General features: G+C 41.2%; 1 protein-coding gene and 1 long non-coding RNA gene across 3 annotated transcripts in view; both read left to right on the plus strand.

Annotated features, from left to right (window-relative positions):
* Positions 1–13,104, plus strand: part of LOC147139982 (uncharacterized) — a 120,009-nt gene extending 106,905 nt beyond the window's left edge. For both annotated transcript variants that reach the window (XR_015088608.1, XR_015088609.1), the window contains one exon: positions 11,375–13,104. This is a non-coding gene — a long non-coding RNA (uncharacterized LOC147139982). The remainder of the gene's footprint in view (positions 1–11,374) is intronic.
* A 6,089-nt stretch (positions 13,105–19,193) lies between these two features.
* The window catches only part of meis1b (Meis homeobox 1 b), a 95,692-nt gene continuing 87,050 nt past the window's right edge, over positions 19,194–27,835 (plus strand). Inside the window, exons 1-6 of the mRNA XM_086044689.1 lie at positions 19,194–19,846; positions 20,856–21,076; positions 21,768–21,909; positions 22,036–22,086; positions 22,253–22,303; positions 24,685–24,831. Of these exons, the coding sequence (XP_085900815.1) occupies positions 19,835–19,846; positions 20,856–21,076; positions 21,768–21,909; positions 22,036–22,086; positions 22,253–22,303; positions 24,685–24,831 (624 nt within the window). The 5' untranslated portion in view covers positions 19,194–19,834. The remainder of the gene's footprint in view (positions 19,847–20,855; positions 21,077–21,767; positions 21,910–22,035; positions 22,087–22,252; positions 22,304–24,684; positions 24,832–27,835) is intronic.

The raw sequence follows: 27,835 nt of genomic DNA on the forward strand, positions 1-27,835 counted from the left end.
CTTGACATTTGATTTTTATAGACACATATATATATATATATATATATATATATATATATATATATATATATATATATATACACGTATATTTCTACGTTTATTTCTACGTTTGCCTCTTTCTATGATCTTATACTGTGTACTTTACCTCGGTTGCACTCTTTTAAGGAGGATACATAAATAGAGCATAAATCACAGTTTATCTTGTAGTTTTTGGCCAGGGAAAAAAAAAACAACACTGAAGACTGAAGCAACATGAAAGAGGACGGTCGATGTAAAAATCATCTGGCTTTCTCATATTTTAATCGTTTATGAGGCGTCTCTTTGACTCCTGTGAAACATCTTCCTTGGCCTCCTCTCTCGCCCACTCGAGTCACCTCTGAACTCTTTCTCCTTGTGCAAAAATCAGCCGTCGGCCGATCCACTCGCGTCAGGGATTTACCGCATGGATCGCACGAATCAAGCAGAGGATGGATGCCCATTGTGCCCCAATCAAAGCACTTCCTCCTGGGGTAATCCCTCCATCTGAGCAGGAAGAAAGGGAAGACGCAGAGGGGGATCAATTCTATGATGTGATTTATGCTTTCTTTCTGTCTTTTTTCAACCGTTTATTCTGCAACTGAACCATTGTCCTGGTCTCGTTAGCTTCCCTCTTAGCGTTTTCGCCGGGTGATTGACGTGTCACCAAAGAGACGCAATTAGCCGCGTTCGTCAGGTTAGCTCGATGTCGGCATGCGGCGTTGCCGGTTGCAGATAAGCCGCAGATTTTGTCGCTTTCGTCTTTTCGCGATGTTTGACAGGCATTGTGTCGTCGTTTGCCGATTATCGTCAAGTTTACGTCTCTTGTGCTTGTCAATAGCGATCTCCAGATGGGACCTGGAATGTCAACAGCGTCATCGCTTGGTAGCTACAAACAAAACATTCCAGCGCATCTGTTTGTGAGCTGTCAGATTTAAAGTTAAGCCGTTCTTGTCAATAGGAGCCGTTTTTTTAACCTCAACCATGATCTTTTTTTCCAGAGCACCTTTTTTTGTAGGAATGGGTCATGGTTTCGATAAAGAATAGTGCCAATTTTCTTGTGTTATGCTTGTGCAAAACACATCTAACATCAATATCTTTACTAGATATGTTCAAATGCCTTTAAGCAATGGTTATTTCAACCTAACTGATGCAGCAACACATTTAGACAAACTAACACTGCACACAGGCATAGAGTCTTTATCCCTTGCGAAGAACTACTGACATTACTGAGGCTTACTAAGTCGGTTGAGGCCTAAGGTCACAAACAAATTTCTGTCATATCACAGTGTCAAAAGTATGGTGAATATGTCGATTATCGTGCAATAACTGTATCGTGATACAGCCGATACTATGCGATTGTCATGGACAAAATCATTGTTGTCAATGGTACGGTAAATACTGTCACCCTCCTAAAATAATGGCTTAAATCATTTTTTTTCATTTTTTTGTTCGAAAAACTGAACCAAATTCTGTTGGATTATACTAATTAATAATTGTCATTGTAATCAGGGGTAGAAATGAATGATCTGTTTAACAATGGATGTAGCTGATTTTAGCAGAGGTGTCGAGCATCCTAATGTGTAAAGGAAAAAGAAAAGTCAAAAAAAGGCCCTTATTTGAAGAGGCTGATGATATGTTGTTTTAGGCTGTTCCTGGTCACAGTACAGCATCCATCTCCAAGTACAAAGTCCACAAGCTAAGTGCACCTAACACAAAGTGGCTCACCTTGGTATACATTGACCTTCACATTTACAGTAATACCCCACTCCAAGCATCTATGCATTATCTATATGTCGTAAAAGCTATTGATTGTTTAATGGTAACCTTCTTAAAGTTCACCTTACAAATGCGCGGCTCATTGAAACAACAAACTTGACTTAACTATCACCGTGCAAATTCTTGTGTCAAACTTCTTCTTGTCCTAACGAGACAGAAACTTTGTCCGACGCGACTGTGGCCAGTGCCTCGGTCATAAAAGCAAATTTTCCAGACTGTGGAGCTCTTATTAAGTTTTGCTGTGTCTGGGCCAGCGCAGATGTTGCTGTTGTGTCTCTTGGATCTGTGAGTGGCTTTTGTGTTTTGTCTCCGTGGCAGCTGCTACTTCTGGACCGCTTTGCTCACGTCCGTCCAAGTGCTAAAGTCCCCACAGGACCAGTGCACAAGACAGACGTCAACTCTGGAGCTGTTGGCTAAAAGTCACGCCCTCGGGAAAGGCAGACTGGCCAATCATAGTGTATAAATGTTATACGGTTGTAACTAAAATGCTCACATCATGGCCTTAGCCATCGTAGCTAATAATTCAAGCAACGTGCTCTTGGTTGCCATTTGAATCCCTGGGAAAAAAAATCAATAGTCACATCTTTGTCTGCTCCAACCAGTAAGCAATGTGAAATAAGGGTATGCTGTTGGTAGTTTGTTAATTGAATGCTAACATTATGCTGTTTAGGTGAGGTGTTGGCCAACTATGCTAACAAGGCTAACTAGGTGCTTCTAGTTTGTGGATAGTAATTTTGGCGAGACAATGTTTTTGGGGCTCATCAGCAAAGATGTGTATTTTGCAAGGTTTTGTTTAAAAAAAATGAATAAATTCATAAACTAGACAAAGCTATTTTATTTTTCATTTGAATGCTCATTATAGTAATTATTTTATATCTTTGAAACCGAACTGCTAACGTTATGCCAAGATAACGAGTCTATATACATAATCCAGTTTGCAACATTCATATTGGCCAATTTTTTTCATAACCAAATGCTGACATTATGCAAAGCTAACAAGGGTACATACAGTTTGTATAAGCCTACTGTTTTTTGCTTTCTAAATTATTGTCTCAGTAACTACATATTTTTGTTAATAAAATGCTAGCATTACCTAAGATCGCAAGGCTAAATACTGTTTGTATAGGCTTATTGCTTTTTTCCTTTTGAATGATAGTCTCAGTAAATATATATTTTTTGTAATCAAACTGCTAAAATTGTCAAACTAAACAAGGATGTGCTCCTCTTTGCAATGTTTGTATTGCATTTTACTTTTTAGTTTTGAGTAATCATCCTAGACGTTCATATGAACCTATTGTTATTTTCTTTAGAAAACTGTCATGTAACTATACCTACAATATGATTTAACTATATTACTATTCTTCGCAACCAGAGTTGACAGAAATTGGATCGAATTATCCCAAATTTTACGTTTACACAGTCTACTATGGTCGTGTTGGTGTTTCTGTTTTGAAATCTTTGATGTTGAGTTCTCGTCAGCGTCTAATATCTCTTTTCCCCACGGATCCATTGATGTGGTGTAACTCAAACTCCTGGTAGTCTGCTTGCATCAATTGATGTCATTGACCGCAGCCGACGGAACACGCAACCTTTACCGGCCTTGTGAGCTCCTCGAGCACAGGAAGTCAAAATAGACGAGTGGATTAAGTGGGAGGCGCCGTCCCCGAGAGACTCATTAGAAAGGGGAGAGCGGGATATCGGAGGACCGATCCCAGCTGGACGGACTTCCCTGCACATGTGAGCTAATCGCGGACGTCTGCCGGGTCAGGGACCATCAACAAAAAAAGCCACAAGTCGCCCCAAAAAAAGCTTAAGTGTGGGCTCAAACACCACAAGTTTATTAGCATGGACAGCAATGCTTTGTTTTCCACTTGAAACTGCAAAAAGAAAAAAAACGCACTGCATTGAACGCATCATGCTAACAGAACAACAACATTGGAGGAGAACGAGGGTCTCCTGGGTTTTTCCTTTGGCATGTGGTCCTTTTGAATTGAGGGCAGCTAGAAAAGGAGGCTGAGGGCAACAGGTAAACTGCAAACTGGAGACTGTGGAGAAGGGTAAGCTAACGCTATCATGTGTATTTCCAAATTTAGAGACATGTATGGAGATAGAAAATGAGAGAGGGGAAAATGTAAATTGTAGAGTGTAATCCAACAGGGTAAACTAAATTGGATTTTTAATGTCTTTTCTAAAATTGCATCTCCTGAAATGTTTCAATGACAATTTGATTTACGGGAGGAGACTGAAGGCAGCTAAAAATCGGGCTACTATAGCAAAATGGAGACTGTGTACTACAGTACTTTAATCTTTGTAATTTTTTTTCATTCTATTACACTGGTCGACAGCAGATTTAAATCTGAGATGGGTTTGTGTCCCTCGACATATTTTGGACTCTAATTTCAAACATGTCTTTACTTTTACAGTTTTTTTTGTTTTTTTCCATTTTTTGTTTTTAAATTTGACTTACGAATTTTACCATGTATGTATGACGTTTCCCCAAAAATTATACCTGTTGCTGAACCTAACCGTTCATTCATAAATATTACTAAATATATTACTATATTACATATCACTGTATAATATTATTATTATGAAAACTTAATGTGAGGGTAGATTTGGAGCCAGCGCAAAAAAAAAAAAAAAATCTAGAAAAATTTACTTACTCTCAGATTTCAAAATCTAGTAAAAAATTGTTGACCAGTGTTATTTATTTGAAAGCGACTGATGTTTTAAGATGTTCAATTGGAAAATGCAAAAGAAATGTTTTATTTTTGTGCACTTCCACACTTCTTAAATGCATCCATGTGTGGCCCACATTGTGCTGGCCGATGTGAGTAATTGCCGCACACTGGGAAACGGCGCATTAAAGTTTACGACTTGTGAAAAGAGGTACAGTACCATCACCTGCGTTGGCCTCAACCATGACGCCACGCTCGTCTGTACTCGCCAACACAGACGGACTTCAATTTAAAACCGCTGTAAACGTTCAGTCCAACACACTTGCCAGCTAGCGTGCTATTTTCCTACGCCGGCCGATTGTGGCCTGGCCTCCTCGGCCGACCTCTTCCTCCCTCCGCCTGCCGCTTTCAAGGCCGGATCAAATGTTAGCCCCCTTTAAGGAGCAAAAACAGTTTGATGTGGATGAGCAACTGCCTATGGAGGACTTTAATCTGCAATGCTGTAATGTATTTAATTTCACACCCTCTCATGCCCCTGTTTAGGATTACCCACGGGAGAGGGGGCGCTTTGTGTGGTGCGGGCACAAGGACATGGTAGCAGTTGGAGGGGGGGAGCAAAAGAATTAAGAGCAACTTAAGGAAGAGAGAGGCAGCGATTATTTACCCGACTGTGTATTTAGCTAAAAATGACTATAAAATTTGGTCACAAAATAGATGTTTTATAATACAGTGAACGCTTGTGTTGTTTGTTTTTAAGCTTAAAACTGACATAGCTCAAACTAAATTTGACTCAAAACGCAAAGAAACAAAATTGTGTCCGACCAGACTGTTATCGTGGAATCTAAAACACAAGTATTTTTCTTTCTGACTTTTTGACAAAAGTAAAAAGAAAGCAAAATACATAGCTTTCCCGTGTCATTCGGCAAAATATAGCAAGTATTTTTTTGTAAATTGTTCTTTTGAAAACAAAAAATTGAGTTAATTGTTTGAGATGTTTCCACAAGGAAACATTTATCTCAAAGTGGACTTTTTTTGTGATCACAATATCGTTCCCATTTTTGTATTTGTCGTATACACGATAAGGATTTTGTGTGCACACAGAACTCCTCAATCTCCACTTTGCTGCAAATGCCTGTTTTTTTTTTTTTTTGCTCTGTCTCCTGTAGAATATAAAATTATCCTCTCTGTGACATTTCAGGATGAGTCTCTACAATATACGCAGATGCTATCGTTAGCATCCGCTGTTGCTGTGCATTTGATGGTTCTTCTCCAGTCTCCACTTTACTGCAATTGCCGTGTTTTACTCAGTCTCCTGCCTTATAATAAATGGCTGCGTCAGAGTAACATTTGAGAAGATACCACAAGAAATGGCAGCAGTAAAAATTTACGCTAACATAAGTTGAACCCCCTGCAGTGCGTTTTCTCTTGACTCTGCAGTCATGACACAGTCTCCACTTTTATGAGCTGCCCTTTTTTTTTTTTGCCCATAATCGCCTGTGGCATATAAAATTGTCCCATCATTGTAACGTTTGAGGATACACGATTACAAATGACAAAATTAACACACATGCTAATCTTATTTTATCCACTTGCTGTACCTTACTCCACAGTTCCCACTTTGCTGCGGTTGTATGGTTTCTTGCCCGCAGTCTCCTTTTCAAAAAAGCCTGATGAAAGATATTTACATTGCACTTTTGGATGAGACCAGAGTTGAACATTTGTATGCAGTTTTTTTACAAGGTTGACATCGCCAACTATTGGCCTGGCATGCAAATGACAGTTTTCAGTCAAGCTCTATGTGCAGGAACTGCTGTTGTCATTCTGTGAAACTTCTCCAAAAGGAAAAGGAAGAAACTTTACAGTTTTTTCTTGGAAGAGAGAAGAAAAGATGAAATATATATGTAGTCGGACCAAATGGTCCGCGGGGGGAGAGAGGCAGGAAAAAAGTGTTTATAAGAGAAGAAAAGAGAAAGAAAAGAAAAGAATGCCACTTAACAATTTGGAATGCTTGTATTCAAACGGGAGGCTGCAGCTGGAAAATCCTATTGTGCGGCTCGGCGAGCGACGGATACAGCCTGAGATGAGCATCTATGCGGCCCCGACACGTATACTGGGGGGGGGGCGGCAATAATTCCCCGGTGACGGGAGCGCACACTGGCTCCTTTATATCAACCCCCGCCCCCTCCCCCTCCCCCACCCCAACCCGCCTAATATCCAATTTACGGGCTCAGGCCCTCGGCCAGAGCGGCCCTCCAGAACGCAGCGGCCCCAACTCCAGCGTGAGATGGAATTAGGGCCAAGTTCTCCTTCCCTTGCCAAAAGTTTGAGGCTTACAGAAATACGAAACTGTTTTCTTCCTTCTCAGTCCCTTCACTCACTTTTGCCTTGGAAAACGCCAAAGAATAAGCAACTCGTAATGAGATTAAAAGCCTTTTTTTTTTGTCTTTTTTTTTTTTGCTCTAAACAACTCAAATGTTTGTGTTACTTGGAGATTTGTAAAAGTGGGGAGGGGACGAGGGGAGGGGGGGGTGGATTACGGTAGGGGGCAGTGAGAAGAGTCTATCATGCTTTGATGAGCGGGGGATTTATTTTGCCCCCCCCCCCCCCCCAAAAAAGTAAAAGTTAGCAAGTGTATACATGCTTAAGAGGCGTGATATCCCCCCACTGCTGATCTCCTTATCCTCTCCTTAGCCTCCCTAAGCAACACACGCACGCACACACAAACACACAAACTGGAAGCTTGCCTCCAGCTCAGTCAGCCCGTGGCTGTATTTACTCATAACAAGGGCTTAGGTCAATAAGAATATACTGTATGCTGATTTATGCTGTGACCACTCGAGGATTGTGTTGCTTTTTTTTTTTTTTTATCACTTTGATAAGTCACACAAACGCATGCACGCCGCACTCTATCATCCGAACTGGACGCTGCGAAGTTACACTCCACAGTCTCCGCTTTGCTACAGCGCTGTTTTCTTGCTGCGCTGAGTAGCTCCTGCGAAATGAAATGTTTGCGTTGTTACAATACTTTAGGAGACGCAGTTTGAAATTACACATGCTAACCTTAGTTTTACTGTAGTATTGGAGACAGAAATATTGCACTCCACAGTCTCCACTTTATTGCTGCGGCCTGCTTTCTTGATGCCGTCCACCTCGTCCGAAATATGAAATGAACGTGTCATTGTGGAGGATACACAGAGAGAAATGTCAATGAACACACTGTAGCGTTAGACTTGGATGTGGACACTGCAGAGTTCATCTCCACAGTCTCCACTTTGCTGTAGCATCCCAGTTTCTCGCTGCCCTCAAGACTAGTCTGGAATATAAAATCAAAAACGCGTTGTTAAATTTGAGAAAATACACATAGAAATGACATTCGCTAACATGAGTTTTGCCGTAGCTTCGGGCAATGCAGTATTGTACTCCGCAGTGTCTACTTTGCTGGAGCAGCCAGGTTTCGTACTGGCCTCAATCTCCTTTGGACACATTTTTTGTGGCATTGTAGCATTTGAGGACACATTGCTAGAGATGACAACAGTTATTTCCAATGTTCGCTTTCCTTTTTGCTGTGCCTCAGCTTTGTGTTACAGTATTGTACTCCACAGTCTCCTTTTTACTGCGATTGCTTGGTTTCTTCAGGCCCTATATCTCCTCAAGAAAGAAATGGCCACATTATTGTACCATCTGACGATACACGGCGATATCCAAACGTACACATAAACATACCTTGTTGGTGTGCCTTAGCTTTTGATGTTGCAGTATGGTACTCCACAGTCTCCAATTTGCTGCGGTGTTCCATTTTCGTGTTGCCCTGAGTGTCCTCTCAAGTTTAAAATGTCTACCTTTTTGTGACATTTGAGGTTATTTGGCTAAAAAAAAAAAGTACAGTAATGTAGGGCACTCCACAGTCTCCACTTTGATGCAGACCTCGATTTTTCTTGCTGTCCTTACTCTCCTCTCAAATACCTCCACTTTACTACAGCTGCCAGGTTTCTCGCTAAACTCAATCTCCTCTCAAATATATTCTTTCCATTAACGTACCATATCTTTCACGTTATTATTCTTGTGTACATAGCCTCTCCTCCCTCGACAACTTTTAAGAAAAGTTGACTCGAATTTGTGGGCTGCACAGACGAGATGACCCTGTCGGGAGGACGCACACGAGGGGGCAGTGGGGGGCGGGGGGGTGGGGGTGGGGCGTCAAAGTGTAGCAAAAGACGGATGGCGACGATGAGCAAAAAGGTCCCGAAGAAGAAGAGCAAGCGAGGGCCAGCACAGTGCCATGGAAGGTTGCTGCTAATTCTTCCATATCTAAGCCTCTTTGCACAAACTCCCTTTGTCTTTCCAAGTCGCAGTCATTAGAGCCTAATCCTATCAAGCAGGGGCTAATCTGAGGCCACGGGGTTCAGCCCCCTCAGCTCCGCCGGCCGGCCCCTTTCACGCACCACGCGTACACACGCGCACACACATCTACAGAAGCCACCAGACACTCCAACAACAGTTTGTCTTGAACAGCTGCAGGACTTTGTCATCCACATCACTCCTCATGTCTAGGGATGCATTTTGAGTGTTCGTTGATACGAGTACCGATACTCGATTTTGATGACAACATAACTAGGTTTTGCACCAACAAGGCTGGTGCAGTCCTACCAAAGCCTCGTTGCATGTACTGATGGAGCCTACTCGGATAATAGGCGAAATATTTTCCAAGACAAACACAGCAGCCCAGTTGTGATCATTTCAGTCATCTGAGGAGGACACAACCACGGTGACTGAGAATATTCAACAGGCAAGATGGAAGTGTAGTTTTTTTTTAGTTAATTAATTATTATTTTTTTTTACATGACATAAGTTTTACTCTTCAACTAGTGGGCCTGCTGGGAACATATTCTTGAAAAAAATATGTTTGGGTTGATTTTTTACCCTGTTTATATTCGTCATGGGAAAAATGTGCATCCAAAGTCGCACAAATGTTAGGAAATTGAGTGACAGCTCATTTCAGCAAGCAGTCTAGGGTGCATCTACCTCTCAACCGAAGTCACAAAAAACAGTGGTGGGATGTAACAAAGTATTTTTTTTAAACTAGGGATGGGGGAGTAATGATACCAGCCTTATTGGAAGGTATCGGGTACTCATTGAGGCTGCTGATACTCCCGATACTTAAGACACAAAAGAAAAACTGACATTGAGTAAGTCCTCTTTGGCAGTAATTGGTGCGAAACTGTGGAAGTTTGACAAATCGGCGAGTTTGTGGCAAATGAGCTAAGCAGCAAAATCCACCGTTTTTAACCATATCAGGGGGCGGCCATTTTGTCACTTCTGTCGACTGAAAATGACATCAAGTTGCTCAGGTAACGACCAATCACAGCTTAGCCATGATTGGTCATTATGTGAGCCCTGAGCAACTGCGATGTCATTTTCAGTTGACAGAAGTGACAAAATGGCAAGAGCGCCCCCCCCACCCCCCGCTCACCAAAGTGCTTAAATGATGAGGATTAAAATAAACAGTGATTCCAAGACCTAACAATGACGTCATTAGAGCAGACAATCATGTGTGTCCCAAAAGTCATTCCAACTTTTTTTAACGCTGTTTGAACCTTTATCTGTATGTGTGTGCGTGTGCATGAGTGTGTGTTGTCGGTGCATCAATTCCCCTCACATTCCGGCACAGCCCGCCCGTTCTCCCTGGGCCATCATCATCACTCTGGTCTTTATTTCAGCGCGGACGACGGGCCCGAGATTAGTTATTGATCAGTCGGCATATAAATTATGCTCAAGTGAAAGCCAACAACACAGAGACTATGGATCGACTATTGACCCGCCCCGATTTATCATCCCATTTCCACAGCGCCGCCGATGCCCTGCCGGGGGGGGGGGCTGAAGAAATGCCGGAATAATGAGAGGAGAGGGACGTTTACGACCAAGCCCGCACCTTCAGTTTCACCTCTCAGACGTTGTCAGAAACTGCAAAAAGCCGCTAACAAACAACAAAAGATTTATACCCCCCGCAACATTAGGGAGAAACATTTGATCCAAGACGAGATTGAGGGCAGCTGCAGTCACCCGGAGACTGTGGGTATAATATTGCAGCATCGGGAAGTAAGGTACAGCAACAGGGTTAGCTAATGTGTATTGTTATCGTGGTCATTTCTTGCCCTGTGTCCTCAAATGTTACAATAATGCAGCGATCTCAGAGGAGACTGAGCGCAGCAAGACATGGAACGCCGCAGCAAAATAGTGTGTATGGAGCTCATCGGTTCATTTATTGCCTCACTCATGACACCAAGACCTTTGGAAAAGAGTTCGGGAAAAGGATGCGAGCGCAATCGTTTGGTGCCGTATTTGATCGACGACAGCGTATTACATTTGTGAAGTTGCATTACTTTAAACGCCTAAACCTTATGCACCTTATTTACATGAGTTTTATTAATGAGCCAGCACAATTAACCAGCTACAATCAATTACATGTTTCGTTTAATTTTAAGATGTTAATTACTTTCCTTAGCTCATTTTTGCCTTAAATTTGACCCAAATAATCCTGAGACGAGTGTGACTAATTATACTAATTTGTGACTAATTTTAGGCTCTACCTATTACATATTCTAAAATGTGTGGATTTTCCTGTCTACAAAAAGTCAAAAAGATTAAAAAAAAAAAAAAAAAAAAAAAAAGAGGTATTATATAAATGCCAGAGCTAAGTTAGCGCTGGGCTGAGTGAAGTTACTGAATACAAAAACATGGCTAATTCTGTTGAAAATGGAACAATTGTTGACTTTAATGAGGCTTTTCTGGCAGGAAAAAAATAAAGCAACAATAGGTAACAGCTGGGAGGGAAGCACGCCTCAATTGTGAAGATTCTCCAGGTGTTCTCATTGACAACTTGTGATTTTCTTTCCCTCAAACAGACGCTTGACGTTTGGCATCTCAAGGCCGAAACCAAGACGGAGTAATTAAAGCCACGCAGGTGCGCAAGCATAACAAAGGACGTCGAGATGGATGCTGTCACACGCTAACGGCAGTCGTCATAATTAACGGAAAGACAAGTCAATCCCGGGATTCTTTGACAGTCGGCGCCGCTTTTGTGAGCCGCCTCGACTCGGATGCTCTGAGCCGCGTTGGCTTGCTCAATCCCTCACGCTTGGGAAGATTCCTTATTGGAATCATGTCAGCATGACATCGCGTCACCTCCGACCTCTCGGTCGACTTCGGCAGGGATAACTTTGGGAGGGTCGTCGTTGGACACAACATTAGGTACACCTGCACACTACATGCGGATTTGTTAGTGTTAAGACTCATGCATTATTCCCTCAGAAATGGGCAAAAGTGAAAAATCTGGATCCGAAATAGTCATATTTAGCAAATCAAACAATCACAATTAATATCAGTGATTCCGTTCGAGAACTCAAGTGTTTTTGCTTTTAGAAATTCTTTTTCTTTGCATGTCTTTTCTTTTGTTAGACTTGTTTTTGTTTCTGTTGAAGTACGAAAATAGTCTTGTATCCGTGCCAATATTTATTAGATTTTTTTCAATCTAATAACAATAATGATAATAATTAAGTACAGGTACAAAAAAAGAGAATTTCTGTATCTGCGCCAATATTTATTGGATTTTTATAGCAACAGTAATAATTATAAGAATAGCTGTAAATTTAGAAATCTCCAGAATTTTTTTTGAAAATAACAAAAAATAAATGAAATAAATCCTGCCTCAATATTTACTGACAAATATGTATATATGATGACTTACATTTTATTTAAATATTTACAGCTTTTTATATTAATAAACAAACAAATAGCAGTGAAAACAGTGCATATCTTTAAAAAAAAAGTCAATGTCTGTTTATAGCAAATTAAAAAAATCTGCTTTTATCCTAAAAATCATTTACTAAAAATGCTTAAATCAGATTGCCATTCCACTTTCAGCCCCCAGGGGCGCTCGCACCACAGTTTGGGAACTGGTGTTCTCTAGCAACCAGAAAACAACAACAAAGAGTGAAGCCATAAAAACTGAAAGCGGTGACATAGTACAGCTGTAAAAAGCTGATGAATACGCCGCTACATTTTTATATTTTCATATTAGCTACACAGTCTTCCAAAAATAAGAATAATCTGGCATTTGGTTTAAAGACCCATCTGCTGTGCAGTCAAGCAGAGGGGCTTTAAATATGAAATTATTACTTGGCTTTGGAAAATTACAAATCTTTCCCTCGACTAAAAATAGTGACTTGCTCAGCAATAAAACCTGAAGTTTTTGTGAGTTTTTGTTGTTGTTAAAAGTTGAATATTAGGAGTATTATTAGTGGGAATTGCTACTAAATCATGATCCGATTGTTGCGTCACTTGGCCGTCGCTGTTCGTGGTATCACGATACGGCCGTTCTGCGATAATTGATGTACTGCTTCATCTACTGTAGATAACGAAAGAAAACTTCTTACAGAAAGGATGGAGTACCCTGCAATATGATATCATGATATTTTTCCATTGATATTAGTGGGATCACGATGCAGCAATAATTATTGTATCGCAAGTAATAAATAATACGTTACACTAAAACCCCTTGTGTATACAAGTAACAAAAACTTTTCTTTGTTTAGTTTTTAACAATGGAATTTATTCAAATTACAATGCAATACAATTTTCCAATTACGTTACAGTTAACTGCAATAGGCAGACTATTATAATACATACACAATAAAACATGTTTTCACTGGTGGTTTGTATCCGAAGTGTTGCATTGCATGGATTGAGATGTTTTGCTTTAATTTATGCAATATGATATTATCAATTATATGATATACCAAAAGGTATCATGATACAGCAATTGTACGATAATTCTTGTATTAGAAAAATATAATTGACGTTGGATTATGATATCGATGCAACTAGTCCAATTCACAATGGTACGATTCACTTGAACATTCATTAAATCCCAATGACAAATTTTTGTCGTTTAACTGTCTAAACTTACTTATATTTTTTTCTTTTTTTTTTTAAATTTTAGTGTTAAGGAGGGTCTGAAAATGTTTGGTACCGAATGAGTTCATTGCAATGCGATACAATTTGTATATGCTGCGATGCGATACGATAACTTACGAGTGATGACAATTACGATACGTTTCAATTATTTTCAATTACTATCCAAACTTTTCGTGCATGTTTAATGTTTAAGCAGACCTGCGCTGGATGTAAAAGTAACTACGCGATGTTTTGATTAGTCGTTTAGCTGGTACAATAATCGACATATTTGACGATTATCGAGACTGTACCAACTACTGTGCGATATTGTCATGAAATTTGTTGTCATAATTGTCATTGAAGTCTACATACTGGCAATACTTGATGCTCGCTACCACATGGATGATATTATTTTGCCCCTTACCTCGTCTCCCAAAGATCTTCTATTTGTGAAGATGCCCTAGCCGAACTGAAATAATCGGATGTACTGTATGTATTTTTTTGTTTTAGTCTGCCAGGCTTTTGCCACTCGCACCCGTCGCCATGAAAAGATGAATCTTCACACCTCCCTCCTCTTCCTCCCCCCTTCTTGACTCACCCTCTCCCCTCACGTCCTTCCTCACTCTCCTTTCTCACATCCCTCCGTCCCTGCCTCCCTCCCTCCGAGGTGCTGATCAATTCACAGCCTCCCTGCAAGGTGTGACCACCCCTCACCCGTGCACCCCGTCTGTCCTCACCCTCAACACTTTTTTTTGGTGAGGGGGGCGGAGGATAGAGATGATCTTCCTAGCGTGTGAGGCCATTAGCACACCTGAAACAAAAGCTGCAGTGGCAAATGTTGGGCGGGGGTGGAGGGGAGAGGATGGAGGAGGGGAAAAGAGTGGTCGAGGTTAATTCAGCGGTCTGCTATGACCCGATCGGTCTTCGCCACAATGTGAGAATGGATTTTATTCCGATACGCCAAAAGGACTGATGCATCTCCATCCTTGAGGCTGCCAATGATACCACTCATACCATACATATAAAGATACGCACAACTCCTTATAATTTATTGCAAAGAACGCACACACATATATATATATTTGTATATATATATATACCGTATAAACATATATATACACAATACTGTACGTTACGATGTGCTGTAATACATTACGATTTACTACGATTATGACGCCATATGTACGATTCATTACAATTATGTGATTCGATGCGATACCATGCAAGACATCACAATTAGATATCGAAACCATTCAGTCCAGTTTATATTACCACACTCGAATTCCCTTGCGATACATTTTCATATCATTTGGCACAACACAAGCTATGACACAATGCAGTACTGTGCTGTGTATTGTTTCACCACGCCATTTAGAACAGCTTGCTTTTAATGTTGCCGTATCACTTTTATAACACCTCACGTTTAACACCAAGCTAGGGAAAAAAAAGTTCACACCGTGCCTACTTAACTTCGTTCCGCTATGATCCATACATCAAAAGTGCGCGCGTGTAGAAAAGCATATAGGCACGCGTGTGTGTGCGTTTGATGCACTGACGTCTTTGCACCCCTTTATCATCAATGACGCCACACCTTGCAGCGTGTTTGACGCCTCCTCGCGTGTGCACTTCACAATTAATTTGGAATCGGGCTTCCAGAAATAAAAGCATATTAACAAGTCTGTGTGTGAAAGAGTGTGAATGCCGCACAAGATGTTTTTTTTTTGTTTTTTTTCCCCTTCGTGCCGAGTAAGCAAGTTAATTTCACAGACATGCTTGACATTTGCAATGAGAAGACAAACACACACAAGAGGCTCTGTTAAGACTTTTTTTTTTCTCCTTTATTTGTACTAAAGATCAGAGGACAAACAGAGTTTATTGACAGTAGCCAGACTCGCCATTAGGGGCATCTGCACCCTGTAAAAAATGTCCAATACAGAAATGATGCCTTTATAAAGATGATTATCCTCAGTTTTGATCTTATTTATTAAAGCAAACATTCATTATCATGAATACATATGCACAAGTCTACATACATGCTACTTGTTCATATAACCGTATCCCACTGTGCCTTACTGTTATTTGCACTGCAGAATTTAGTCCCGGCTTAATATAGTTCTTATATCATTTTTTTTCTATTGTTTTTGTAAATTGTTAATCACACAAACATGGAGTTGGGCCCCAATTTAGTTGCATGTGCAATGTACAATGACAACAAAGTCTTTCTATTATATCCTATTCTAATCCAATGTGATATTACATAATATGTTGAATTTTCCCCTTGAGTTACGGTGAAGCATCTTTGGGTCCCTCAAAAAGCACTAAATCGAAGCTATCATTATTATTAGTGTGGTTGTAGTTTGCTATGGTCTAACTTCAGTTGGGACAATGAAAATGGCTTCATGTGGTAGATCGGTATAAAATTACAGATCGTCATTCTGAGAACTGTTCCTAATTTTTGGGCCTAAAGGACAGCTCTCAGTACGACGCAGCGGAGTTTTACATTGATCATGCAAACGTTTAATTGTTTTTAATTACAGCATTATGTATGCATGGAGAAAAAAAATGTCTTGTTTGTTATTGCATTTTTTGCCATACATTATCATCGTCGACCTCTACTTTTTCTTGATTGTACTTTTAATATAGATTTGTGCCCTATCTACATATTAAATAAATACTTATTTGACGGTCTACCAAAATTGAGTATTATAACTTACTGCATGCACATTCTTCTTACAACTAATATTGTGGTTGTGTGGCCATTCAGCTTTTTACATTGCAGTGGGATTGTTTGTTGGCACTGTGGCTGTCATTCCCAACTGCCCCGCTAGAAGGCGCACACGATTAAGTATTCATGTGTGTGAGAAGCCAAAAGAGACTCGCACTCAACGCTTCTAAAGGAAGCCAAGCAGACGTTATTAAAATGTAACTCAACACCAATCATGTATTGGTTTGAATCACTATCTACATGTCGGGATCACTGTCATTAAACCTAACGAATCTGTATTATTATTTTACACCTAAAACTCATATTAATATTAAAATGTATGTGAAATTAAATAAATTAAAAAGGCTAAAAAAAAAGGTGTCATTTCATATTGATACTTAACGGTTATTTTTTTGTATATACTTGATTTAAGTTAGTCTCTCAAAGTAAAACAAACCGGATCGGGGAGGGAAAAGTTTGATTGTTATTTTTTTTTATTTTATTGTACTTATTACTTTTGAGATAAAGACTGAGAACTTTAGTTTGGGAGCCGGGGTGCATGTTTGCAGATCGCAACACGTTTGACCTCACTTTGACTCCTGCAGGCGACCAGTTTTCCCTGTGGTATGTCAAAAATGCACGAAAAGCTCTTGGAAAAGTCATTTAATTTGTTTTTTTTCTCCCCTCCTTCAAATAAAACAGACCCCCCAAATCACACCTTAAACGCAACAGAATTTTGACTCTTATTTATCTTTCAATGTGATTTTATTGATGCCATTGATGTCGCGTTGAAGCCCTAGCCGGAGAAAGTGTAGCTTGGCGTTTATATAGACGCTAATTGAAGCCACCTAATGACTTTAAAATGCCTTTGGCGTTACTTTACTGCACTGCCAGCCGCTCATAGGACCCCCTTTTGTGACCATGTCTAGCTAGACCTCCCTACAATTCCACTAAAAACACATTCGGAGTACATTTAAACAAGTTAGTCATACTTAATATGCTTTAGAAAAAATCTAAAATATGAATCTTACTCACCTGTTATTTCGAACTATAGTAATTTGGTTGTGCGTAAAAGTCCGTGCATCCTGTTCGGCTCCGAGAGGCGGACTGAAGGAAGAAGATGAAGAAGGAGCCCTCGCACGCCTCTTCCCCGCGTCTCGTCGCCCCCGAGCCGGCCTTCTCGCAGTCGTAGTCCCCGCTGAATGTGACGGACAACTTCCAGCCAGCAAAGAAGCAGCCTGGAATTTACGCACCCGCCCCCCACATTAATATCAGCATAGCTATCATGATCAATAGATACGTGTATAAATTCAAAGTCTTGTGATGACGTCAGGCGGTGCACTGCAGGAATGACGTTTTTGCACTTTTCTTCTTTACTAATACAGTATACAATATAAATAAGGCATATATTGGGAAATATAATGACGTCATTAGTTAACGTTATCACATGAATTGCATTTTACAACTATACATTAATGCATACTAATAAATATGACATCACTATTTTAAAGTGCTATCTATCGGCCGATCTATAAAAATAAATCACATTTATTGCACTACTTGACCTGCATATTTACTAATTCATACATAGTAAATTAATGCATATGATGGTAATTGTGATGACATCACTAGCAAAAGTCCTGTCTTAATGCAGAAATCTGCATTTTACTACTTTATATTAATCATATGCTAGGGAAGATGCTGACGTCACTAGTTAGTGGAAATGTAACTGCATGCAGGAATCACATTTACAGTATTGCATTTTGTTAACCTAATACATGTATGTACTAGGAAATATGACGTCTTCTTAGTCTTGTCACTACATGTAGCCGACATATTTACATAAACTCTTTACACAAAAAGTCAAAGTGCTATATATCACATTGTATTTTACTTTAATTTTTAATATATATGTAGTATTCTCAGAAATGTTTACGTTGATTACGCCATTAGAACCATATATATATATATATATATATATATATATATATATATATAGAAAGAGAGAGAGAGAGAGAGATCATGTTTTGCATTTTGTCATCTGCATTTAGTACTCTACATGTATGCATATATCAGGAAATATGAACCAACTCTGAAAGTCATGCATTTATTGTATGCACATATGAGGAATTGTGATGTCACACACATATATATATATATATATATATATATATATATATATATATATATATATAGCAGGCATGCAGTTTAATTGGGGGGATTGATGTTAATATGTTAATAAAGTTAAGTAGTGCATTCATTCATTATCTTTTTCTTTTCCCCCTGTCAAACTGACCATAAACAACCAACAATGTTGTAAATAAACTGAAAGTGTGGCCTGATGATAATGATGATGTGCTTGCTTTTGCACCTTTTCGCCAATGGCCTCGGACCAATCAATCAATCAATCCGTGGATCGATCGATGAAGGCAGCCAATCAGAGCACCTCCCTCCAACAGCCCCCTTTTCTGGGGACCAGTGTCATTGGCCAGAGCGCCGGCATGGACTGGACTGGCCCATTCGGCTCACCAGCAGGGGTGGAGAATATGGAGCCAGTTGGCAAACTGCTTCCCAATTGTGATTTAACAACAAATTAAACCAACAAAACAGTTTATGTGACGCATTTACAGTGGATGGACTCATTATTCAATGTTACACGCCGCGAAGCCTGACACGCGAACGCAAAAGAAAACTTTGTCGCACCAGGGAACGAGAGCCTCCGAAACGTGCCAGACAGGACCAGTTCAGTGGCAAGAATGTAACGCAAGCATCCATTATATAACCCATTATTTACAAATGGACGGTAACGCTTTGAGTTTAGCAGTGTTGAGTGCCGGCGGTTAATTCGGCCTCCATTGCGACGACATACCTGGCGAGGTTCTGCTAGTTTGTGGCGTAAATGAGCTCGTCGCAGTGCACTAAAATGGCGAGTTTTTCAATGGACTCTGGTACCACACACCCCCACCCCACCCCCGAGTGTGCACGGTCCTTGCTATGGTCCGTCGCGACTTGTTTATGGCCAGCACTACTTCCGGGTTTGAGCACACACGCCCGCTCATCTCCATATAAACATGCTGCACGGCCCCTTTAAGAAAAGCCCCGAGCTGGAATGATGAGCCCTCCTCCTCCTCCTCTTCCTCCACCTCCTCCTCCTTCTCCTCTTGAGCTCTTCCACACGTCTTTGCATAAGTAAATCAAGCCGCGGGAGTGCGGGCAGCCAGCAGCTGCCGAAGCCAGGGAGAGACGCTTCATTCCCGGCCGTGAGTGGGAGCGCCGAGCCGGTGTTTGATCCAGCGGACCAAAGCCAGGGGAGGAACCCCGCCGACGAGCAAGCAACGCCGGACTCACGGGGGAGCCTAAAAACGAGCCATGAGAACCACCGGGTGTCTTTTAAGGCTTTGAATTTATTTTGTATTTTGGGGGGGTTGGGGGGGGGGACTCGGAGCGAGAAGGAGAGCCGAGGATCGACTCTTCTCGGCCGGGTTCAACTTGGCCGGCACCTTGGTGACTGGCTGGAGGGGGAACGAGCCCTAAAACCAACAAACCCAAAGGATTTTTTAAATGTTTTTTTTATGTTTGTTTTTTTTAAATGTAAACCCCCCTCCTCTCAATTTTTGTTTGGATTTGCTAATTTGTCGTGCAAGGCTGGCTTCCGAACGGATTTAAGTGGGACTCGAATCACGAACGGCGGGCAGCTAGGAGGCTTATGGCGCAAAGGGTACGTGCAACCAAAGCAAGCAGCCAAACACGCATGGACTTCATGAAAAAAAGTAACTTTTGGTGTCTTTTTTGGGGGGGGGACCCACATTACGCACGGACGAGCTCGTTTTGCATTGCGACCCCCCACCCCACTACTCGCACACGCACACATCTACACACTCTTTACGTGGACGTGTTTTTGCAGATGACTTGTGACAGCACTGCGTGGATTCTCTGGGTGACAAATCTCAAACGTTTGTCTCGTGACTTGAGATCTCCACGCACCCCCTCCCACCCAACACACACACACACACACACACACACATCCCTCTCCTTTAATAAAATTAACAGAAACGTATAATTAAAAAGTCATATTTCGTAAAGAACTGACCACAAATATGATTTCATTGACACTTTGTGTGCAAAAATGTGTCACGCTGACTTGCTTTTGCACCTCGTCGCCTGGAGGCTTGCTGCCCTTGTTTTCCAAATAACTTCCCAATCAACACTGGAAGACTTGGTTTAAAGTTTTCTAAACAAAAAGCAACACTTTGTTTAATGCAAACAAAGTAATGTCTTGCAAAAAAAGAGAGAGATTATAGGGGCACAATTGTGTACTTATTCCACTATTTTAAGACTTAAAGGGAATAGGGAAAACAATGAATACCGACTTTATTATGGCTTAGTTCATTGTGCTAATTCCACGAGTCCCTTCTTTGATTTTGCTGCATCGGAGCAAAAACCTGCGTATTAAAAAGTTGGATTTTATGAATAGCGCACTGCAGTTTTAATTTAATGAATCATAAAAGCAACCGTCAGTTTGTTTAAATTAAATCACTTGGCATGTCAGCAACTTTGGCTTGATTTTTTTTTTTCTGCTTTTAATGCTTAAAAAGTTGACTTAATTTGCACACTCCCTCCTGTTTTAAATTGAAGTAAACACTACTTGAATAATATTCGCATTTATGAGTGTAATAGTGCAATTGTCGTGTGTATAATCCGTGCGTGTGTGTGTCGTTCCGGTGCAGTACGAAGACTTGCCCCACTACGGGATGGACGGGGTGGGCATCCCGACCACCATGTACGGAGACCCGCACGGCGCGCGCTCCATGCAGGCCGTGCACCTCAACCACGGGCCCCAGCTGCACTCGCACCAGTACCCGCACACGGCGCACACCAACACCATGCCCCCCAGCATGGGCTCGTCGGTTAACGACGCACTCAAGAGGGACAAGGACGCCATATACGGGTACTTGCTCCGGAGGGTTTTGGGTGGCGGACTCCCGAGAGTTTCAGCGGGGTGCTCGGCTCGCTTTGCCCGAGGACAGTGAGGGCTTGCCGGGGTTGCCTCGCTCGGCGGGTCGCCGAGTCCGAGTGTATCTCCGTGTACTTTTTTTTTTTTTTACCTTTATTGATGATGCTTTATTATTTGTGGTAAAATACACTTTTGTGTGCTGTTATAAAAGTATATTGCGCTTTTAACTAATAATTTAAACCGAGTGGAAATAATTACAATCTCCTGGTAGCTCATTAAAAATGAAATCTGCGTCATCTTGAAACTGGTGCTGGTGCTGGTGTTCATTCAAATGTTTATGTCTTTTTCGAATTTACATCAAATGTGTTTTTGTTACATAAAGCAACTGATTAAAATGTACATATTTTCCGACTTGTTGACATTGCTCAACGTCACCCTATTCTATATAATTAACATACTCTTCGTGCACACAACGCGCAGAATTGTGTTACGCTTTGCAGACTCTCATGCAGGCTCCCCCCCCCGGGTAAATCGCTGCAAAATAAAACAATATATGAAAAAAGGGGGAGCATGGCTGCCCAAATCCAGCCTGCAGTCGTCTTGACCCCGGCGCTGACATTTGCTATTGTGTACTCATACTCTGTGTGTAACGTGTGTGTGTGTGTGCGTGTGTGTTGCCATGCAGGCACCCCCTGTTCCCGCTGCTTGCACTGATTTTCGAGAAATGTGAATTAGCGACGTGCACCCCCAGAGAGCCCGGCGTGGCGGGAGGGGACGTGTGCTCGTCCGAGTCCTTCAACGAGGACATCGCCGTGTTTGCCAAACAGGTCAGCAAGCAGTAAAAATCAATTTAGGAGAAAATTAATCGGGGGGACTCAAAGTTTTTTAATGCCAGTGTTGTTGGTGCGTGACGTGCATTTGACGTGATTATCACTTGACTCTTTGGTTTTTAGATTCGTGCAGAAAAACCTTTATTTTCATCAAATCCAGAATTGGATAATCTGGTAAGTCACTGAAAGTCATTTTATTGTGACGTTTGTGTGTTTGAACTATTGTAGGCTGCACCTTATTTCAACAACATTGTTAACTGCGCAAGACGTCACTTCACGTGAAGTGAAATGAAAATAGGCACTCATTGGTTTGATTTGTGTTATTTTTCCATTTCTGCAGATGATTCAAGCCATTCAAGTGTTACGGTTTCATCTGCTGGAGCTGGAAAAGGTAAGAAAAATATCTAATTTCATATCACTTTCTCCTTACTCCTAATTTGCATAACTGTATTTTTGCTCGTCTCTTATAATTAGCGTTCAAATCAATCACGCCACGTTTTTTTTTTTTTTTCGTCTTCATCCTCCCCGTGCGTGTTAATAAGCATTGCCGGACTAGTTCTGACCCATTTCAGTTCAAGGATTGCTTAATTCTTGACTTTGTGAGTGGGGGACGTCCAAAAGTGCACGAAATGCGAGCGTCACGCGGGGGCGGCTGCGTGGTGGGATATTTTAACACGCGTGTTGAGTGCGTCGTGGCCCGTGTGAGCCCTCGTGTCACTGCCAATTTTCAGGGATATCTCCATCCTGGGGGGCGGGGGCGGAGTGTGGGGGGGGGGGGGGTGCGGAGCCTTCGAGACGCAGTCGTCATGCAGCGCCCTGGCCATCTCATTAGGTACATGCACAGAGAGCATCAGGTGGAATAAAGAAATATGATGATTATTGCGGCTGTTGAGGGCTGAGAGAGGGCGTCCAAATGATTAGAAACACATCAGAAACTGATCATTCTTGCAAACTTTTGTAAAGTTGGATTTATGTTTCACTCAAAAGATAATGCGCGTGTGCACGTTATTTGGACTATAGGGATGAATATGAATTATTTTTAAAAATGGCATGGATGATCTCTCTTGTTACCATATGTAATTTAAATATTCGCTACACAACAAAAAGTGAGAGGGTCAAGCACCCCTGAAACGTCACATCTAATTCATTGTTATTTTTAGCTCCTAAAATTCATGTGCGTGCCAAATTGACCAGTGATTGGTGTTATTTCCTTTAATTAAAAAAGTTGCTTGAATATAATCTCCTTTCATTGTTGTGTTCAAATGTTTGTTTGAGTAACTTCTTGTGGCGAGTTTAATGGCGCAAGTGAGGTTTTGAGGGCTGTTCCTGATAATTAGGTTGGCACACTTTGAAGTTTTTTGAAGTCTAGTTTTAGTTCAGGAAATGCATATGCATACGGATATGCCTAATATTTTGACCAGTGATTGCATTTATTGTCCTGAGTTTTTAATACACGTTGCAGGAATATAATCTGCCGTCCATTCTGTGTTGCATACGTTTTTATCAAGTCATTTTTTTTTTGCAGCTCAGTTATTGTGTGGTGTGTCTGGACTATTTTGTCTTACAACACAAAGAGATAATGAGAGAGGAGTTTGAGTTTTATTTTGGCAAATACAGTCCAAGTGTGCCCAATAATTATTTCCCCCAAAAGCTTCTTCAATCCAATCTACTCTCCTTGTTTGTAAAATGATTTTTTTTTTAATGAGTATTTTTTTCTTACAGCTTGTTTTATGGTTTGAGGGTTGTTCCTAATATTTTGGTTGGGACTCTTTGTGAAGTCTGATTTTCCTTTTTTTTCTTTTTTTTCTTTTTTGAATAGCTCATGACATGCCGCTGAGGGATGCTTAATTTTTGACATTTTGACCAGTGATTGTTAATATTTTTATGTTAAAGAAATGCTGGTTTCATATAATCTGCTTTCTTTTTGTGTTATATCTTTTATGAGTAATTATCTTCATCTTGTTTTGTGGTGTAGATGGGCTGCTCTTAATTTTTTAGTTTTTTTTGTTGATGAGATTGCTGTGCAGGTGTACTTAATGTTTTGACCTGTGATCGGTACTATTTAACCCAAAAAATGAAAGGTTGATTGAATGTAATCTAGTGTCATTTTGTATTAGTCATGTTTTTCAAGTACGTAATTTCTTCCTGCTTGTTTCATGTTTCCTAATATTGATTCATTGCACAAAAATGAAACAGTGAGTGAAAATAATCCGATTTTTAAGCTTGTGAAAAATAGTGCGGGTGTGCCTAATCTTTTTAGCAGTCATTAGTATTATTTTTATGTATTTTTAAGAAATGTTGTTTGATTATAATCTACTGTCATTGCTGCGTTAGATTTATTTTTATGAGTTTTATTTTGTCGATTGTTTTGTGGCATGGGTCAGGGCTGTTCCGAATATTTTGGGATACCACACGTTTTTTGTTTTTTTTTAAATCTCATGAGATGGAGTGCAGATGTGCCTAATCTTTTGACCAGTGATTGGTGTTATTATAATTTTTTTCCCCAAAACAAATCATTGCTTTAATATAATCCGCTTCTTTTTGAGAAAATTCAGCTGGTTATTTCTCGTTCAAGCGTTTAATGTTCCTCCTACTTTGGTTACTTACACAAAGATGAGCAAGTGAGTCAACATTTTGGTCGTTTTAGCTCATGGAGTGCAGTGACTGATCCTCTTTTTCCGAATTTAAAAGAAATGATCCCTTGATTATAATCGACTCTCCAATTTCCCGCGTAAACGTGCCATCTGATTTGCTGTTTGTTTGCCCACACAGGTGCACGAGCTGTGCGACAACTTCTGCCACCGCTACATCAGCTGTTTGAAGGGCAAGATGCCCATCGACCTGGTCATAGACGACCGCGAGGGGGGCTCCAAGTCGGACAGCGAGGAGATCACCCGTTCCTCCGTGGCCCTCGATCAGGTACGCACACACTCAACACACACACACACACACACGATCCCCTCTGCCCACCCCCATTTCCTCCAATCATCCCCTCCATCGGAATGAGACATTTTCTGCATAAATGCTCTCATTGGCTCATTAAGACTTGACCCGCTTTCCTGTCTATTTGAATTTACGGGGGCGCTTTCCCACCCTCCACCCCTCGCGCTGGCCTCACTCAAGCCCAGCAGAGCGCGTCGGCGGCGGGGCGCGAGGCCGAGGTGCTCCCCGGTGGTGCTTCTGCTCGGTCCCTCTACTTTTTCCTTCTTCTTCCTCCTCCTCCTCCAGTGTGTGCATGCTTCATTAGGCGTCTTGTCAGTGTTTCTCCTCAGACATGAGTGCACATTGCTTATCGAGAGACCGCCACCACCACCTCCCCCACTCTCCCACCACATCACAGCCGCTTTTATTTGGATTGCGGAGCAAAAAGAGGCAAATACAAGGTGCAATATGCAGAGGTGGGAAAAGTACTTAGACTTAAGTAGAGGATAGCTAATGATAACTGGACAAATGGACTTTTCTTGCACAGGGGTACCTTGACATCACCAAGCATGAAATGTAATAACCCCCCCCCCCAAAAAAAAAAAACCAAAAACATAATTCGTGGGAGGGGTTATGTGTTTTTAATACCGAAAGTAGCACTTTATTGTATAAAAACATAATAAAAGAGAATGGCAAGACATAAAGTGTAATTAGTGTATTTACTGTAGTATCCGTATGTTGGATGTGTGCAGTCAGGAACTGTGGCGTGAGCTTCTGGGCGAGAGTTGTGGCCGACTGCAGCTCCTTGCGAGTGTTTTCATTTTGTATTTGTGTGTTCGACCGGTTGTCTCATTCAATGATTGGCAGTTGTGGCTCTCCTTGCCCACATGTGAGGGCATTACACTACCTCAATTCCGCCATTTCTTTTTTTCACTTTACTCAAATGGCGTATCTGAAGCTCGCTCGTAAAGAAGGAAAGAGCAGGGTTTTTTTTTTTTTTTTTAAGGGAGTCAAAGTAAAAAGTTGGACACATAAATACTCAAAGCATGATGCTTGAAACATTTACTTAAATATAGTAGTGAAGTACTGTATTTGTTATTTCCCACCACTGAGAAGAATCCAGTAAGTGCGCGTTTTCTTTTTGGTACCCAGGCCCTTCGTTACGTTGCCCCCCCAGGGACGACTGTGTGTGTATGTGCGTGTATAAACTCATGATCCATATTATGCTGTTTTTTTTAAATAATCTGTAGCATGATAGCAGTCAAATTCTGCATTTGTGCATGACGCAAAGGTGGTTGCAAGTCAATGAAATTAAAGGCGCATGCGACATAAAAAAGTCACCAAGCTAAATAATTTAAATCTGCGCGGCGTCCATATGGGTGAGTGGCTGGGAGAGGCTGGATGGCAGGGCTGGGAGCAAAGGCTTCGGGGAGCGAGGGAGGAACAGGGGGCGGGGTGTCCTTAGTGTGTGTGCGTGTGCGTGTGTGTGTGTGATTATGGAAATGAAGATCAGACGGCAAAGATAACACAGCGCCTTTTTAATCCAGAAAGACAATGAAATAACACACTCTAAGTGTCTCTTTGAGGGGGCTTCGTGTATCCTCTCGAGGATTTCTTTTTTGTCCAAAGTGGTCCTTTTTTCATTAGATGGAGCAGGTCAGTCGAGGCAACCCCCCCCTGTTGTGGTGCGGGTCAGATTGACCCATTTAAAAAATATTTTTCTATGTATGAAAGCTTAACACGGACAGTGCACCTTGTAATTAGTTCATTTTACATTTTCCCAACAATGTTTATAGTCCCCCCATCATCAAACAGGCCCTGGGTCAAATTGACCCAGGGACTTTATTGCTGTTCTAGAGAAACAAACTTGACAGGAGAGTGAAAGACTGAGGGGGTGTTAAAGGTATGTTAAGACGATGATGAGGTTGCCAACCCTCCTGTTATGCTTGTTTCTGTAGTACGCCCAAAATCCTCTTGGGTCGATATGACCCGCTACTGTGTTTAACTATCGAAAAAATGTGACATCAGCCTCCTTTTTAGCCTGTTGTATCAACGTCAGGTCAATATAATTTTTTTTTTTTTTTCTTTGGTTAAAATGATCATGGGTCAAATTGACCCACCACAATAATTTATGCCCTTTGTAACAACATGATAGTTGATATGTAGTGTGAATTAACCAAAAACATACGGATTACTGTATATGCAATATTAGCAAGGGTCAGTTCGACCCGCAACCTAACGGGAGGGTTAATTGACTTCAAGATTCTGCTACTGACAATTGACATAATAATCTGGAGAGTAACAAAACTTTTTGGACATTATGCACAAGCATACTTGCAAAGTTCTATAATTTTTTTTTTTTTTTGGGACATTTTGTGGTCTATTTTTGCGTGACATCTTATCCGCACTGGTGACATCCTTAACGAATTGGCCTTGTGTGTGCGCGCGCGCATTATCTTGCCCCCCCCCCCCCTTGGCCCCCCTCCCACATATGTATTTTTAATATATGCCCCCGGGCATAAAGTTGAAGAGCAAGAGCGGCCTGCAAATTTGCACAAAAGCAGCAATGTTAACAAGAAGGCACATTTATTCATAAAGCAATTTATTCCGGTGCGAGGCGAGTGTAGCAGAGAAAAGAAAATGTCAGGGAGAGAGAGAAAAAAAAAGACTTTGAATTTATTCAACTCAACTTTTTTTTTTTTTTAATGTTTTTTTTTTTTTTTTTTTTTAGACAAGGCTTGACAGCGTTTGTGAATTATGCGCTCGCCGTGCATGTGTCACGCCGCTAATATTCCGAATATTTAAGCCGTGTTGTTCTTAGCCTGCCCGAGCAGGCCGGCGTGCAGAGGTGAAAAAGTCAGAGGAGGCTGGTGAATGCGACCAAGCCAGTTTGCTAAGTGTGTGCGTCGACAAGTGTGTGTGCGTGTGTTTGTGTTGAGACCGGCCTGATAAATGCAGCACCCCCTCAGGTGCTGTGTTGAGTGGAGCGACTGGTTAGCAC

Source organism: Filicampus tigris, chromosome 11 (assembly GCF_054856515.1).
Source record: "Filicampus tigris isolate MCC_2025a chromosome 11, RoL_Ftig_1.0, whole genome shotgun sequence".
NCBI lineage: Eukaryota > Metazoa > Chordata > Actinopteri > Syngnathiformes > Syngnathidae > Filicampus > Filicampus tigris.